At 32.2% G+C, this 17,500-nt stretch overlaps 1 protein-coding gene across 1 annotated transcript in view; it reads right to left on the reverse strand.

Annotated features, from left to right (window-relative positions):
• Positions 1-17,500, reverse strand: part of LOC137650933 (arylsulfatase B-like) — a 67,794-nt gene that overhangs the window by 40,271 nt on the left and 10,023 nt on the right. The window contains exon 2 of the mRNA XM_068384079.1: positions 5,540-5,684. Within this exon, the coding sequence (XP_068240180.1) occupies positions 5,540-5,675 (136 nt within the window). The 5' untranslated portion in view covers positions 5,676-5,684. The remainder of the gene's footprint in view (positions 1-5,539; positions 5,685-17,500) is intronic.

The following is a 17,500-nucleotide window of genomic DNA, read 5'->3' on the forward strand; positions in this document are numbered from 1 at the left end:
TCGGTTGACTATTGAAGGGTACTTTGCAGTTTGCACCCTATCTCAAATTATATTACCCTTATCGTAATTTACTCATCATGCTATAGTTACATTTGATAATTTTATCCATATGAAATGGATTAACATTGTCCTGTCAATGTTAGCTATGGTGTTCAACTAAAGTCCAAAACATAAGCTTGAAATTTGAAAGATTATGATACCTTATCAACAATTCTCGTAATACACTTTAAATCTGGTTCAACATCGTAATGGAAATTTACCTTTTAAGGAAATGCTTTAAAAAAAAAAAAAAACTTTCTATCAAGTAGTATATTGTCGCTTAACTGTATAAGGAGAACTGAACATTCATAATGCTACCAAGTTGAATATCCTTGATTTTAACGTTGATAGTACTTGATGCAAGGAGTCTAAATATGGAAGATGTGTTTTGGGTGAAAATCGGAGTCTTCATAGATGGAAGTTTCATTCGGCTGTGTATTCTCGTTAATACCAATAAACAAGGGCTTTCTTGCCTTAATTTTCTTAACTTTAAAATGAAATCTGTTCTTTCTTAATGCTACTAAGTTGAACATCCTGGATTTTAACATTGATAGTACTTGGTGCAAGGAGTCTAAATATGGAACATGTGTTTTGGGTAAAAATCGGAGTCTTCCAAGATGGAAGTTTCATTCAGCTGTGTAGTCTCGTTAACACCACTTCATAGGGGTATTTTTTTCATATTTTTCTATTTTGGTAACAAAAAAAAAATAAAAAAATAAATAAATGAATAAATTTACGTTAGACCTACAGTAATTATGAAGTGATTAGAGGGATGAATTTTTGGGTCCACACTAGGCTATCAATGTTGCTTTGACCGATCATTGTCAAAAATAGTATAGGCCTACATATCACGATAGACAAATAATGCTATGATTGACATTACTATTAGTTATACATTTTCAGTGGACTTTTTATTTTAATATTTCGTTACTATATTTGTTATTCCCAGTATTATTAATAGCTTAAATACAATTGATATTATCACTAAGGTATTGTGCAAAAAATTACAATATTGCGTTCTCTTTTTACGGGAATCATACGAAATCCACCATTTTTCCCAAAAGAATATTTTATTCACCCCATTAATTGAGAACTCATATTCCATATACAGTAACTAGTTGGATGTTTTTATTGAACCAAAGAAGTTTGTGGTGTCTAAACAGCTAGACCCAATTTTCGCGTTTATGTAGCAAAACGATGCGCTCGACTGAATTTCTTTTTGTTTTTCTTTTTGTTACCGGATTTCTTATTTATATTGCCGAGTCCTTCCGGCCAGATACGGTCTGCTAAAGGTCTACTGACCTGTTTATAAGAAGTTGTTTTTCAACACGTTCAACCTATCTACAGGCATCAAACAGATGAAAGCTAGCATCAGAAAATGGAGATCTTGAGTTCAATGCAGCGTTATTTACCTTAAGAGCGGCACACTATTCTATCTAATTTCTCTTCCTATTGTTTTGTTAAAGTATTTAATAGTTTATATAGGAAATATTTATTTTAATGTTGTTGCCGTTCTTAAAATATTTTATTTATCCTTGTTTCCTTTCCTCACTGGGATATTTTCCCTGGTGGGGCCCCTGTACTTATAGCATCCAGCTTTTCCAACTAGTTTTGTAGCTTAGCAATTAATAATGATAATAATACAGGACCTACAAGATCAGTTTATTTTATACACTCTTAGTTGTATATTGTGAAGTCCACATTATGGAAGCACTTAGAAAAAAAAAGAAAGCATTCAGTTTCTGCTTGAAAGCTTCAATATTTTCAGTCATTCGGAATGGGTTAGAGTTCTCTTGCTTGAAAACTATTCTATCATATTTTTCTCCGGTTTGGTTTTTTAAGTTTATATATGGAAGATTTATTTCAAATTGCTCCTTACGTCTCTTGTAGTTTAATTATTCCATTATTTTCATTCCTCACTGGGTTATTTTTCTTTGGAACCCTTATAGGTCTCACAGCTTCAAGCTAGTCCAACTAGGATTTGTAGCTTAGAAAAAGCAAAGGCGTCTTCCACCATAGTTATAAAATATGCCGTTGATGCCTTAGTTTGGAAAGCAAATAATCATAGAATATATATTTTAAAGGGCTTGAAGTGTAAAGATTATTTTTAGACGCATGTAATGCAAAAGTACTAGTAATGATAGACCTTGTTGGGAAATGTTATAAAAATCATCATCATCTCCTCCTACTCCTGTTGACGCAAAGCGCCTCGGTTAGATTTCGCCAGTCGTTTCTATCTTGAGCTTTTAATTCAATACTTCTCCATTCATCATCTCCTACTTCGCTCTTCATAGTCCTCAGCCATGTAGGTCTGGGTCTTACAATTCTTCTAGTGCCTCGTGGAGCATAGCTGAACGTTTGGTGAACTAATCTCTCTTGGGGAGTGCGAAGAACATGCCCAAACCATCTCCATCTATCCCTCATCATGATTTCATCAACATATGGCACTCGAGTAATCTCTCTTATAGTTTCATTTCTAATCCTGCCCTCTCATTCAACTCCCAATATCCTTCTGAGGGCTTTGTTCTCAATTCTACTAAATCTATTGGAGGTTGTTTCATTGTCATACCATGTTAAAAAAATACGGTGATGATTTTCATTATTGTGTTACTGTGCTTACGGTTTCATTAGATGAAATTTAAGGCGCTGCTCTAACAAACTAGGCCTATAAGCATAGTAATATTGGTTTTTAACAAGTTTTATTTTTTTTTTTTCAAATATGCCTCAGACATGTCCTTCCACTGAGTCTGTTTATGGTCTTCCTATGCCAGTCAATGCCCTCAAATTTTCTTAGCCCGTCAATCCATCGTCTTCTCTTCCTTTCCCTGCTTCTTTTACAATATCTAGGGATCCATTCTGTTATTCCTAATGTCCATCTGTTATATCATTCTTATTGTATGTCCTACCGATGTCCATCTATTTATCATCATTATTATTATTATTATTATTATTATTATTATTATTATTATTATTATTACTACTAGCTAAGCTGCAACCCAAGTTGGAAAAGCAAGATGCTATAAGCCCAAGGTCTCCAACAGGGAAAATAGCCCAGTGAGGAAAGGAAATAAGAAAATAAATAAACGATATGAGAAATAATGAACATTTAAGATAGAATAATTAAAAAATATCATCAATATTAAACCAGATCTTTCAAATATAAACTATCAAAAGACTTGTATCAATCTGTTCAACATGAAAAGATTTGCTGCAAGTTTGAACTTTTGAAGTTCTACCGATTCAACTACCCGATTAGGAAGATCATTCCACAACTTAGTCACATCTGGAATAAAACTTCTAGAGTGCTGTGTAGTATTGAGCCTCATGATGGAGAAGGCATAATTATTATTATTATTATTATTATTATTATTATTATTATTATTATTATTATTATTATTTCCTAAGATACAACCCTAGTTGGAAAAGCAGGATGCTATAAGCTATTAGAATGAACTGCATGCCTAGTATTACGAACAGGATGGAACTGTCATGGAAGATCTGATTGTGAAGGATGGTCAGAATCATGAAAATTTTTATGCATGACATGTCACATTAACTTTGGTCGCTTATTTCCGCTTGCTTGTTTACATTTATGGGTCAGCTGTAATTCAAACCGATTTTAACCAGTTACACGTTGTGATATGGAAGCATATTTTACCTTGAGCCATTTTCATGCATTTTGCATTTCTATTTGATAGAGGTTTATTTGATGTGGTTGTCATTTAATTAGCCATATTTTGGTTATTATGTCACAGATTTTTTTGTCGTTAATATTTATGAAATTGTAATATTGTTTTTTTTTCTTCTATTATAATTGGTGGATATTTACTTTAAATAAATTTGTGCGCGCGGACACACACACACACACACACACACATATATATATATATATATATATATATATATATATATATATATACATACACAAACGCATACTTATACACACACACACACACACACACATATATATATATATATATATATATATATATATATATATATATATATATACGGGTGTGTATATATAAGTATGCGTTTGTGTGTGTATATATATATATATATATATATAAATGAATATAAACGTGTATCACTAACACTTGTGATTCTAATTGATAGTTCGATTGGGAAATTCGTCTCTGCAGGCATTGTTTAGGCAGGCTCAGGGCATAGGTTTGAATCCTTGCCCAGCCAGAAGCATTTATCATAAATTAATTTCCAGTGGATATACATTCCTAAAGATAGAATTCGGTATTAAATGTCATTGTGGCTTTAATATATATATATATATATATATATATATATATATATATATTATATATATATATATATATATAATCGGATCGAATGTAAAGTCCTTGGAGGAGAATAAAAAATTTACTGGGTTTGTATAATCTGTGTTATCTAATTAAGAAAAATCTCATTAATTTCTCTTATTGGCTTAGGGTAATTGGGTTAGTCTACAACATAGAGCCTACTTAGTAACTCTGTACATGTGGCTATATATATGTGTATATATATACATACATATATATATACATATATAAATGAATATATATATATATATATATATATATATATATATGTGTGTGTGTATATGTATGTACGTATATACTGTATATAGTATGAATATATATATATATATATATATATATATATATATATATATGTGTGTGTGTATAAATATATTTACATATATTTATGCATATATATATATAAATATGTATATATATATATATATATATAAATTATATATATATATATATATATATATATATATATATATACATGCATATATCCAGACACTTTATTATATAGGGGAAACCTTGAGAGGTAGTTCATTGCCTCGCTCATAACTGTAATACTATAAGCAAGTGGTACAGGACCGACTACTGTATTGTCTTCAGTAGTCATCTGGGGAACAGCATATGTATAGGAACCTGTTCTAGTTTATCTCCCTTTTACGGATGGTTATGTATCTTTTTCTACATTCTCAGCACACAGATACTTGAGCCATAATGTGTTCTTGGTATTTCTTGTTTGATTGATAAGTACAATGAGTAAAGTAGTGGAGAAGTGTATTCGTGGAATAGAGTTAAGTCTCTCTCCCTCTCTCTCTCTCTCTCTCTCTCTCTCTCGTAAGTGTGAGAGTGAGATAAAGCAAGATTCTCTCTCACGCTCTCTCTTTCTTAAGTGTGAGTGAGAGAAAGCAAGATTGTCAGTGAGCAAAAACAAGATTTCTCTCTCTCTCTCTCTCTCTCTCTCTCTCTCTCTCTCTCTCTCTCTCTCTCTCTCTCTCTCTCTCTCTCTCTGTATATATGTATATATATATATATATATATATATATATTTATACATATATATATTTATACATATATATATATATACATATATATATACATATATATATACATATATATATTATTTGTGTGTATACATATATATATGTATATATATACATACATACATGTATAATATAAGCAATTACATAAACTAAACTCACCCAAATCATCAGCAACAATTAGAACGACATGAGGCCTTTTCGTAGCTATTTCTTCTGTAGATATTGCCGTAATATTGACTATCAAAACTGATGCGGCAATGAACAGGAGTAAGAGTCTGGAATCGAGTTGAACCATTGCGTAGATCTGAAATGGGAAAATGCGTATATTAAATTGAAGAATCGAAATATTGTTTTTGTGATTATTAGAATTTTTAAGTTTTGGTGATTTTGATAGTGGTAATTTTTGATAATTTAGATATATTTGGAATGTAATTTTTTATTTGTTCTGCACCCTGTTCTCTGTTGTTGTTGTTCTGGTTGTTGTTGTTGTTGTTGTTGTTGTTGTTATTATTATTATTATTATTATTATTATTATTGCTTTCTAAGCTACAACTCTAATTGAATATGTAGGGTGCTATAAGCCAGTATGGAAAGGAAATAAGGAAATACATGATTATTATTATTATTATTATTATTATTATTATTATTATTATTATTATTATTATTATTATTATGTAGGCTACTGCTCTAATTGAAAAAGCAGGATGGTATAAGCCCAAGGGCTCCAACAGGGAAAAATAGCCCAGTATGGAAAAGAAAAACAGGAAATAAAATATTATTATTATTATTATTATTATTATTATTACTATCTAAGCTACAACCCTAATTGAAAAAGCAGGGTGCTATAACCCCAAGGGCTCCAATAGGGAAAAATAGCCCAGTAAGGAACGGAAATAAGGGAAAAAATAAACTACGATGGAAGTAGTGAACAAATAAAATAAGATATTTTAAGAACAGTAACAACAAAAAGATATTTCATATATAAACTATAAAATCTTCAAAATAACAAGAGGAAGATAAAATAGTGTGCCCGAATGTAACCTCAAGCAAGAGAACTCTTACCCAAGTCAGTGGAAAACCATGGTACCAAGGCAATGGTACTACCCAAGACTAGAGAACAATGGTTTAATTTTGGAGCGTCCCTCTGCTTGAAGAGCTGCTTACCGTAGCTTAGGAGTCTCTTCTACCCTTACCAAGAAAGTAGCCACTGAACCATTAGTTAACACCTGGAGTGAACCAGAATTGTTTGGTAATATCAGTGTAGTAAGCTGTATGAGCAAAGAGGAGAATCTGTAAGGAATAGGCCAGACTATTCTGTGTATGTGTAGGCAAAGAAAAAATGAGCTGTAAACAGAGGGATTATTGTAGTTCTACCCGGTCATTCAAAGGATTCAATACCTCTGTATGGTTTATGTTTGGAGTGTCCTTCTCCTAGAAGAGCTGCTTACCATAGCTTAAGAGTCTCTTCTACCCTTACCAACAGGAAAGTAGCCACTGAAAATTATAATGCTGTAGTTAACTCCTTGGGTGAAGAAGAATTGTTTTTAATCAGTGTTTTCAGGTGTATGAGGACAGAGTGGAATCTGTTAAGGAATAGGCCAGACTCATTTTGAGCATGTATAGGCAAATGGAAAAGGAGCCGTAAACAGAGAGGGATTAATATTATAGAACCAAGAGGAAAGAAGCCTCTGAACAATTACAGTGCAATACTTAACCCCTTAAGAGAATAATTGTTTGGTCATCTCATTATTGTCAGGTGTATGAGGACAGAGGAGAATCTGTGCACTTGTAGGCAAACGAAAAATGAGCCCTAAACAGAGAGGGATTAATATAGTAGTACCTGGCCAATCAAAGAATCCAATAACTCTCTAGCGGTAGTTTATGGAACTACAGTATTTAAGCAGTAACAATCATGGCATTGTAAGTTCGGTCTCTCTGAGTACTTCATTGCAAGACTTACAAAAGGAACGAGGAAGTTAAAGATTTTATTTTCAGATAAGCCTTATTTTATGAGTTCTGAAAGCCCTATTTCAATACACGGAACATGGGAGAATAGGGCAATCTCTCTCTCTCTCTCTCTCTCTCTCTCTCTCTCTCTCTCTCGTCTCTCTCTCTCTCTCTCTCCTACAAGTAGATTTTGAAGAGTATGAGGTTTACGAAAATTTTTAATCCCTTGGTGATTAGAATGTCAGTGTGATAGTGATTAGAATGACATTTTAATAATGATTGGAAAGACATTGTAATGGTGATTAAAATGACATTGTAATGGTGATTAGAATGACCTTGTAATGGTGATTAAAATATTGCAATGGTGATTAGAATGAGATTTTAATGGTTATTAGAATGACATTTTAATGGTTATTAGAATGGTATTGTAATGGTGATTAGAATGGTATTGGAATGGGGATTAGGATGACATTTTAAAGGTGGTTAGATTGACATTGTAATGATGATTAAAATGACATTATAATGGTGATTAGAATGACATTATAATGGTGATTAGAATGACATTTCAATGGTGATTAGAATGTCATTATAATGGTGATGAGAATGACATTATAATGGTGATTAGAATGACATTATAATAGTGATTAGAATGACATTATAATGGTGATTAGAATGTCATTGTAATAATGATTAGAATGACGTTTTAATGGTGATTAGAATGACATTATAATGGTGATTAGAATGACATTTCAATGGTGATTAGAATGTCATTATAATGGTGATGAGAATGACATTATAATGGTGATTAGAATGACATTATAATGGTGATTAGAATGTCATTGTAATAATGATTAGAATGACATTATAATGGTGATGAGAATGACATTTTAATGGTGATGAGAATGACATTATAATGGTGATTAAAATGACATTATAATTGTGAATAGAATGATATAATGGTGATTAGAATGACATTATAATGGTGATTAGAATGACATTTCAATGGTGATTAGAATGTCATTATAATGGTGATGAGAATGACATTATAATGGTGATTAGAATGACATTATAATGGTGATTAGAATGTCATTGTAATAATGATTAGAATGACGTTTTAATGGTGATTAGAATGACATTATAATGGTGATTAGAATGACAATTCAATGGTGATTAGAATGACATTATAATGGTGATGAGAATGACATTATAATGGTGATTAGAATGACATTATAATGGTGAATAGAATGATATAATGGTGATTAGAATGACATTTCAATGGTGATTAGAATGTCATTATAATGGTGATGAGAATGACATTATAATGGTGATTAGAATGACATTATAATGGTGATTAGAATGACATTATAATAGTGATTAGAATGACATTATAAGGATGATTAGAATGTCATTGTAATAATGATTAGAATGACGTTTTAATGGTGATTAGAATGACATTTTAATGGTGATTAGAATGACATTATAATGGTGATTAGAATGACAATTCAATGGTGATTAGAATGACATTATAATGGTGATGAGAATGACATTATAATGGTGATTAGAATGACATTATAATGGTGATTAGAATGACAATTCAATGGTGATTAGAATGACATTATAATGGTGATGAGAATTACATTATAATGGTGATTAGAATGACATAATGGTGAATAGAATGATTAAATGGTCATTAGAAAAGTCATTGTAATGATGATTAGAATGACGTTTTAATGGTGATTAGAATGAAATTTTAATGGTGTTTAGAATGACATTATAATGGAGATTAGAATGACATTATAATGGTTATTAGAATGGCATTGTAATGATGATTAGAATGACATTGTAATGGGGATTAGAATGACATTGTAATGGGGATTAGAATGGCATTGTAATGGTGATTGGGAATTATATTGTAATGGTTATTAGAATGACATTGTAATAGTAATTAGAATGGTGATTATAATGCATAATGTAATGGTGATTACAATAGCATTGTAAGATTTTTGAAAATGTCAGCATTACTTTAGGTAGTTATATTCTGAATGAGAGAGAGAGAGAGAGAGAGAGAGAGAGAGAGAGAGAGAGGAGAGAGAGAGAGAGAGAGAGAGAGAGAAATTGGATAGTACCCATACAGTAGTAATTACCTATTAATTGAGAAATTGAACTTGTGATTATTACCTCCGCCAACGAAGTTGGAAAGAGGTAATGTTTTACCCCCCTGTTTGTGGGTGTGTTTCTTTGTGAACAGCTTCCTGGCCATAATTTGAATCGTAGAGTAATGAAATATGCCGTGATTAACTGTTATGTAAAAATCTGGAAATGACTAAATTTTGGAAGGTTAAGGTCAAAGGTTAAGGGTCACGGTGAAGCAAAATTTTAAATTCACGAAATCAGCTATAAGTTTGGACATCGTTGTCATAGAGACTTCAAATTTGGTTCATATTTGAGATTAGGAAAATCCTCGCCAATTAATACATATTAAGGTCCAAGGTCTCTCTCTCTCTCTCTCTCTCTCTCTCTCTCTCTCTCTCTCTCTCTCTCTCTCTCTCTCTGTATGTATATGTACATCTCTAATCTACTCCTTCGTCTCTTCCTCTCTTTGTACTTTATTTTCACTTTTGATTACATATTTTTTCTCTCTCTCTCTCTCTCTCTCTCTCTCTCTCTCTCTCTCTCTCTCTCCTCTCTCTCTCTCTGCTCAATATTTTATAGCCAAATCTCTTTCTACCTCATCTTATTTGCTTTAACCAAGACCCCACTCTCTCTCTATATATATATTCACAATGCTCTCATTCACATAAACATTACCTCCAATATTCTCTCTCTCTCTCTCTCTCTCTCTCTCTCTCTCTCCTCTCCTCTCTCTCTCTCCTCTCTCTCTCTCTCTCTCTCCTTGTGCATTTACATATCTTATCTCTCCTGTTTGTTCTCTCTTCCTCTCTCTCTTACTTTATATATACTTTTGATTACATATTTTATTTTCTCTCTCTCTCTCTCTCTCTCTCCTCTCTCTCTCTCTCTCTCTCTCTCTCTCTCTCTCTCTCTCAAAATTTTTCTAGCCATATCTCTTTCTGCCTCATCTTATTTGCTTTAACCAAGACGCTATCTCTCTCTCTCTCTCTCTCTCTCCTCTCTCTCTCTCTCCTCTCTCTCTCTCTCTCTCTCTCTCTCAATATTTTTCTAGGCATATCTCTATCTACCTCATGTTATTTGCTTTAACCGAGAGGCTCTCTCTCTCTCTCTCTCTCTCTCTCTCTCTCTCTCTCTCTCTCTCTCTCTCTCTCAATATTTTTCTAGGCATATCTCTATATATCTCAACTTATTTGCTTTAACCAAGACCCCCTCTCTCTCTCTCTCTCTCTCTCTCTCTCTCTCTCTCTCTCTCTCTCTCTCTCTCTCTCTCTCTCTCTCTCTAAGGAGGGGTCGTTGACTGAAGTTGGGTACGAATGTCTAGGTAAAGTACAGTAAGCTAGGATCAAGGCCACATGTTTGGTTTAGCCAGTTACTCACAATTGTCCTATTATTCATCGCGTTAACGCCTAACGTAAATACTTTTATTGTTGATAATGATATATTTAATTAAGGCGTCTTAAAGTTTTTTTTCCATTTTAATTAAATTCCTAGATTATTATTACTCTCGATATTAAAGTATTTTATTTTATTTGGTAATTACTTCTTTTGTAGTTTATTTATTTCCTTATTTACTTCCTCACTGGACTATTTTTTCCCTGTTGGAACCCTTGGGCTTTATAGCATCCTGCTTTTGTAATTAGGGTTGTAGCTTGGCTATTAATAATAATAATGATGATGATAATGATGATAATGATAATAATAATAATAAATAATAAGGATAACTACTACTACTACTACTACTACTACTACTACTACTACTACTATCAATGGTAATAATGATAATAATAATAATAATAATAATAAATAAGAAGGATAATTTTCACTACTACTACTACCACTACTACTACTATTACTACTACTACTACTACTAATAGTAATAATAATAATAATGATTAATAATAATGATAATTACTACTACTACTACTACTACTACTAATAATAATAATAATAATAAGTACTACTACTACTACTACTACTACTACTACTACTACTACTACTACTACTACTTACTATTAATAATAATAATAATAATAATAATAATAATAATAATAATGATAATAATAATCCCTCAATAGAGCTGAGTTTAGTAGAGACCAAATTAAACCAGATATTTATCTAATTTATAACTATGTCATCACTGTTTTGTTTCACAGATGCATTTGACTCAAATTGCAGGTTTGGAGAACCAAAGTATTTTGGAGATTTTTTTTGGTGACAGTTTGGATGGTGGTTAATATATATATTATATTTTTTATTTTTTATGTTTATTTTACTGTAGGATACTATAGGATGTTGTGTAGTTATATTAGCAAGGTGGTTAATATTTTATATTTTTTATGTTTTATATCTTACTGTAGGATACTATAGGATGTTGTGTAGTTATATTAGCAAGGATGATCCATAGTTGCAACTTCTGGGTTAATGGGACACTCTTACCAAGCAAAAGCTTGCCCCTGGCTGCTGGTATTTAGGTCATAGGCGTCTCTCTCTCCATTGCTTTCCGGTGTCCCACTGGTAGAACACTGCAAGAGTACTTAGGTCATACCTGTGTGTGTGTGTGTGTATGTATATATCATCATCATCAACCATTACTAGTCCACTGTAGAACAAAGACCTCAGACATGTCCTTCCACTTGGGTCTGTTTATGGTCTTTATATGCCAGTTCACACTCACAAACATTTAGTTCGTCAGTCCATCGTCTTTTCCTTCCCCTGTTTGTTTTGTAATCTCGAGAGACCCATCCTGTTCTTATGACATTCTCATTGTATGCCCTACTCATGTCTATTTCTTTTTCTTACATGTTAGAATATCCTCTACTTCAGTTTATTCTCGTATCAATGTTGCTCTTTTTCTGTCTCTTAGTGTTATTCCCATCATTATTCTTTCCATAGCTCTTTCAGTTGTAACTAGCTTATTTTCTAAGTCTTTAGTAAGACTCCAAGGTTTTGATGCATAACTTAAAACTGGTAGAATCATCTCATGAAATACTTTTATGTTTAGAGAAAGTGGCATTTTACGTTTCATAATCTCATTTTGTTCCCCAAAAACTGTCCATCCCATGCTTATCCTTATTTTAATTTTGGTCTTATATCCTGGGGACACAGACTATTACCTGTCGTAAGTATGTATATTTCTTAACAATCTTTAGAGGTTCATCCATAACTCTTATTTGTTGTCTCTGCATTTTTATTCATATTAATTTTCAGTCCTACATTTCTGCTTTCTCTATTCAAATCTTCTCGAAGTTGGTATTCAACAACTGACCATATCAATGTAATTAACCAGCTAATGGAAAAAACAGATTATGAAAAACCAGTATGTATGGGATTTATAGACTATGAGAAAGCTTTTCATTCTGTCAAAACTTGAGCAGTAATGAAAGCCCTTCAAAAACAAGGAATAGAAGAATCCTATGTTAGAACACTTGAGGATACCTATTCAGGAAGTACAGCAATCCTAAAACTACATAAAGATGGTGAGAAAATTTCGATTGAGAAAGCAGTTAGACAGGAAGACCCCATCGGGAAAATTTAGGTCTCGATGTTAATGAGGAATACCTTAACACGTTAAGATTTCCAGATGACATAATTGTATTTAGTGAATCATGGGAGGAATTACAAAAGATGATAGAAGATTATATATATATATATATATATATATATATATATATATATATATATATATATATATATATATATATATATATATATCTATATATATATATATATATATATATATATATATATATATATATATATATATATCCCTTTCTGAGTCTGGATAATACCTTAACGTGGTGAAAGGATTTGTATATCGCCATGATCGGCAATTATTATTATTATTATTATTATTATTATTATTATTATTATTGTTGTTGTTGTTGTTGTTGTTGTTGTTGTTGTTGTTGTTATTATTATTATTGGTTTACCTAGAACGCTAGTTGAAAAAGGAGGATGCTATAAGCCTAAGGGGTCCAACAAGGCAATATAGCCCAGTGAGGAAAGGAAATAAGGAAACAAATAAACTACAAGGAAAGTAATGAACAATTAAAATGAAATAGTTTAATATCTCTTTAGGAGCTGTTTGCTGATATAAGAGTATTTAATTTTTCAATTTGTGCAATCATCGATTTGATCTTTAATTATTAATTATGTCCATTTATATTATTTTTTATTTCCAGGGTATTTTAACGTTTGCAATTTTATGTATTTAGTTTTTTAATTCTAATCATGTGTCTATTTATATTATTTCTTCTTTTCTTTTTAGGGATCTGCTCAAAATGGGCCCTATGGAGAAGACAGCTGTTGGTAAGTAGTATAATTTTATTCTTCAAATTCGGCTATTCTATTTTTATTACCTTCGCCAACCTCGTTGCGGAGGATATGTTTTGGTAGGCGTGTATTTGTTTGTACATATGTCTGTGTTTGTGATTCGCTTAACTCAAAAACTGTTTCACCGAATCTCATGAAATTTGGTAGGATGATTGGTCATGATCCATGGACAAGTTTATTAGATTATGGAAGTGATTGAGGGAAAGGTCAAGATCAAGATAAGGTCATAAATGTATTTTTGTGTTTTGATAGGCGTGTCTTTGTTTGTACGTCTATCTGTGCGTTTGTGATTCGCATAACTTAAAACTATTTGACCGAATCTCGTGAAATTTGGTGGGATGATTGGCCATGATCCAGGGACAAGTTGATTAGATATTGGTAGTGATTGGGTCAAAGGTCAAGGTCCAAAAAATGTCAAAAACGTCTTTTTGCTATATCGTGGTCAATTTTTATCCGATTTGCATGAATCTAGTGTCAAAGTGTGCACAATTCAATTGCCTATCTTGTGATATGCAACATATTTATTTATGTTTGTTTGTTTGCAATTTGCATAACTCAAAAACTATTTGACCGAATCTCATGAAATTTGCTAGGATGATTGACCGTGATCCAGGGACATGTTGATTAGATTATGGAAGTGATTGGGGCAAAGAACAAGGTCAGGAAAATATATTTTTGCCATATCGTGGTCAATTTTTATCCGATTTGTGTGAAACGATAGTCAATTCTTTTTAGTGAGGCAGATATGCACCGACTCGCAGGGGTGCCCTTTTAGCTCGGAAAAGTTTCATAATCGCTGATTGGTTGGGCAAGCTAATTCTAACCAATCAGATAGAAGGAAACTTTTCCGAGCTAACAGAGCACCTCTGCGAGTCAGTGCAAATGCGCCTCATTAAAAAAAATGATTATATATAGTGCCAAAATGTGCACAATTCAATTGCCGATCTTGTGATATATAACATGATATAGGCGAAGGTATGCGCTCTACCGAGTGGCCTTTCTAGTTTCATCTCATCATCATCATCATCATCTCCTCCAACGCCAATTGACGCAAAGTCTCGGTTAGATTTCGCCAGTCGTCTCTATCTTGAGCTTTTAAATCAATGCTTCTCCAATCATCATCTACTTCGCTCTTCATAGTCCTCAGCCATGTAGGCTTGGGTCTTCCAACTCTCCTAGTGCCTCGTGGAGCCCAGTTGAAAGTTTAATGATCTAATCTCACTTGGGGAATACGAAGGGCACATCTAATGCACTACTTCACGCCTCATAGTCCTCAGTCATGTAGGCCTGGGTCTTCCAACTCTCCTAGTACCTTGTGGAGCCTAGCGATGGTGTGACTTTTACTTTTACTGACGATAAAACTTTCCAATTATCATTCGTAGCAGAGGAAGGTCTAGTGCATTGTCTGGTTGCAATGTCCCTGCAACACCTATAATTAATGCTGCAAATACCGTGACGCAACAAAAAGTAAAATCGGGTGGTATAGAGACCAGTTTCCTGTCTCTACGGTTATTAAATATTTTCATTAACATGCTGGTCAGTTTATAGGATCAAGGCTATTTAATGAAGGGAACGTAGTTTTTTTTTTTTTTTTTTTTTTTGGGGGGGGGGGGGGGGTGAGTAATTGAATGAAACCAGCACAGTTGAAAAGTGTTTTAAAAAAGTATTATTAACTTTATTGAGATATTTCGATAATATTACGAATATTTGGTATTTATTTTCGTAATATACTTTTGAATTATATTTTCGGTACAATAGATATTAACAGCATTTTTATCGGATTATTATGAAAAGTGAATGTGTGTATATATATATATATATATATATATATATACACATGTATAATATATATATATATATATATATATATATATATATATATATACACATGTATATATATATGTATATACACATTATATATGTATATATATACATAGATGTACTATATATATATATATATATATATATATATATATATATATATATATATACACACACATGCATGTAGATGTATATGTATATATATTATATATATGTATATATACATACATACATGTCGATGTATATGTATGTATATATATATATATATATATATATATATATATATATATATATTATCCTCTTATTCCATTCTTCATGATTCACCCCACGCCCCCATCTTCATCTGGTGACTCGAGCGTAATTCTTCATTATTCACATATCACCCCGCTATTTAATAACTCAATTTCCCATTTTTCATTATTCACATATCACCCCTTCGTCTAGTAACTTACTCTCACCTTTTTCATTATTCACTCCTCACTCGCCCACCAAGTTATACATCATTCTTCCCCCTCCCCCTCCTAGCCTATTACCCGTAGATGCACTTTCACATGGTAAATTATTCGCTATTTTACATTTGTATGGACGCCTTCCCATACTTGCGAAGATTGTATGGATAAAGGTTAACCAGGTTGACCGTAATTTGCATATTTAGGAAAGGAACCGGAGGAGTAAATCCACTCTTGTTCATGAGTGTTAACTTAGTACTGTACTTCATTCAAAAACGATTTTAAAGACAATTTTATGCTCCGAAAGTTAAGTTGTCTATCTATCTATCTATATGTCTACCCCCAATTTTGGTTTGGGGGTTAGCTAACATAAAGATAAAAGGGGACTTTTCTTCTCTTAGCACCTCCCAGCCTGACGAGGGGTTCAGCCTAGTTTGGTTGGTACTGCCACAGTCCATGTTCTTGTTCACGAGTGTTGGTTTTGTACTATAGTTCATTTAAATAACATTGGAAAGACAATTTTAAGCTCTAAAAGTTCATTTGTCTATCTATCTATCTATCTATCTACCCCCATAAAAACAAAAACTAAAGGAGTGTCCCAGGAATATTGAAAATGGGGCTGGCATAAGATTGGTAATGGAATGAAAATAGTAAAGGTTTTGGTTTATTTATTGTCCCAAGAGTATCCCATATGTGGTTGGAACAAGTTTGATAATGGAATGAAAATAGTGAAGATTTTGTTCATTTACTGTCCTAGGAAGAGGCCAAATAAGGTTGATACAAGATTAGTAATGGAATAAAAATAATTATTTTGTTCATCATGCCATTAGTTTCCCAAATGGGATTGATGCCATATTTATAATGAATTAAAATAGTAACAAATAAATAGTTTATCCAAAAATAAAGTAAAAATAAATTAAAGCAAAAAAAGGAAAAATTAAAGCTTTCACTACCATTACAGTAAGTCTCATGGTACCAGCCATATTTTATGGATAAGATATTTGCATTCAATTTATGCAAACATGAAAAGAAGAAGGAAATATAATGTGGAAGGTAAAACGAGAAGGAAGAAACTGTAACCTAAGGGGAAGATTGAATGATGATGAGAAAGTGGTAGCAGCAAGGTTCAATATCTGGTACCTGAGGAAAAATGATATCCAGAGTAAACGAAAATGATAATGGCCTGAATATTCATGGAAAGTTGGGTAAATAATACAATAGCAAGAACCAAATACATGAACAACAACACAAAATTATTATTATTATTATTATTATTATTATTATTATTATTATTAGTAGTAGTAGTAGTAGTAGTAGTAGTAGTAGCAATCCTAGTTGGAAAAGGATCCTATATGCCCTAGGGCTCCAACTAGGAAAAATAACTAAGGTTTTTTTACCTTGTTGGAGCCCTTTGCAAATATAGCATCCTGCTTTTCCA

This window comes from Palaemon carinicauda, chromosome 1 (assembly GCF_036898095.1).
Source record: "Palaemon carinicauda isolate YSFRI2023 chromosome 1, ASM3689809v2, whole genome shotgun sequence".
Lineage (NCBI taxonomy): Eukaryota > Metazoa > Arthropoda > Malacostraca > Decapoda > Palaemonidae > Palaemon > Palaemon carinicauda.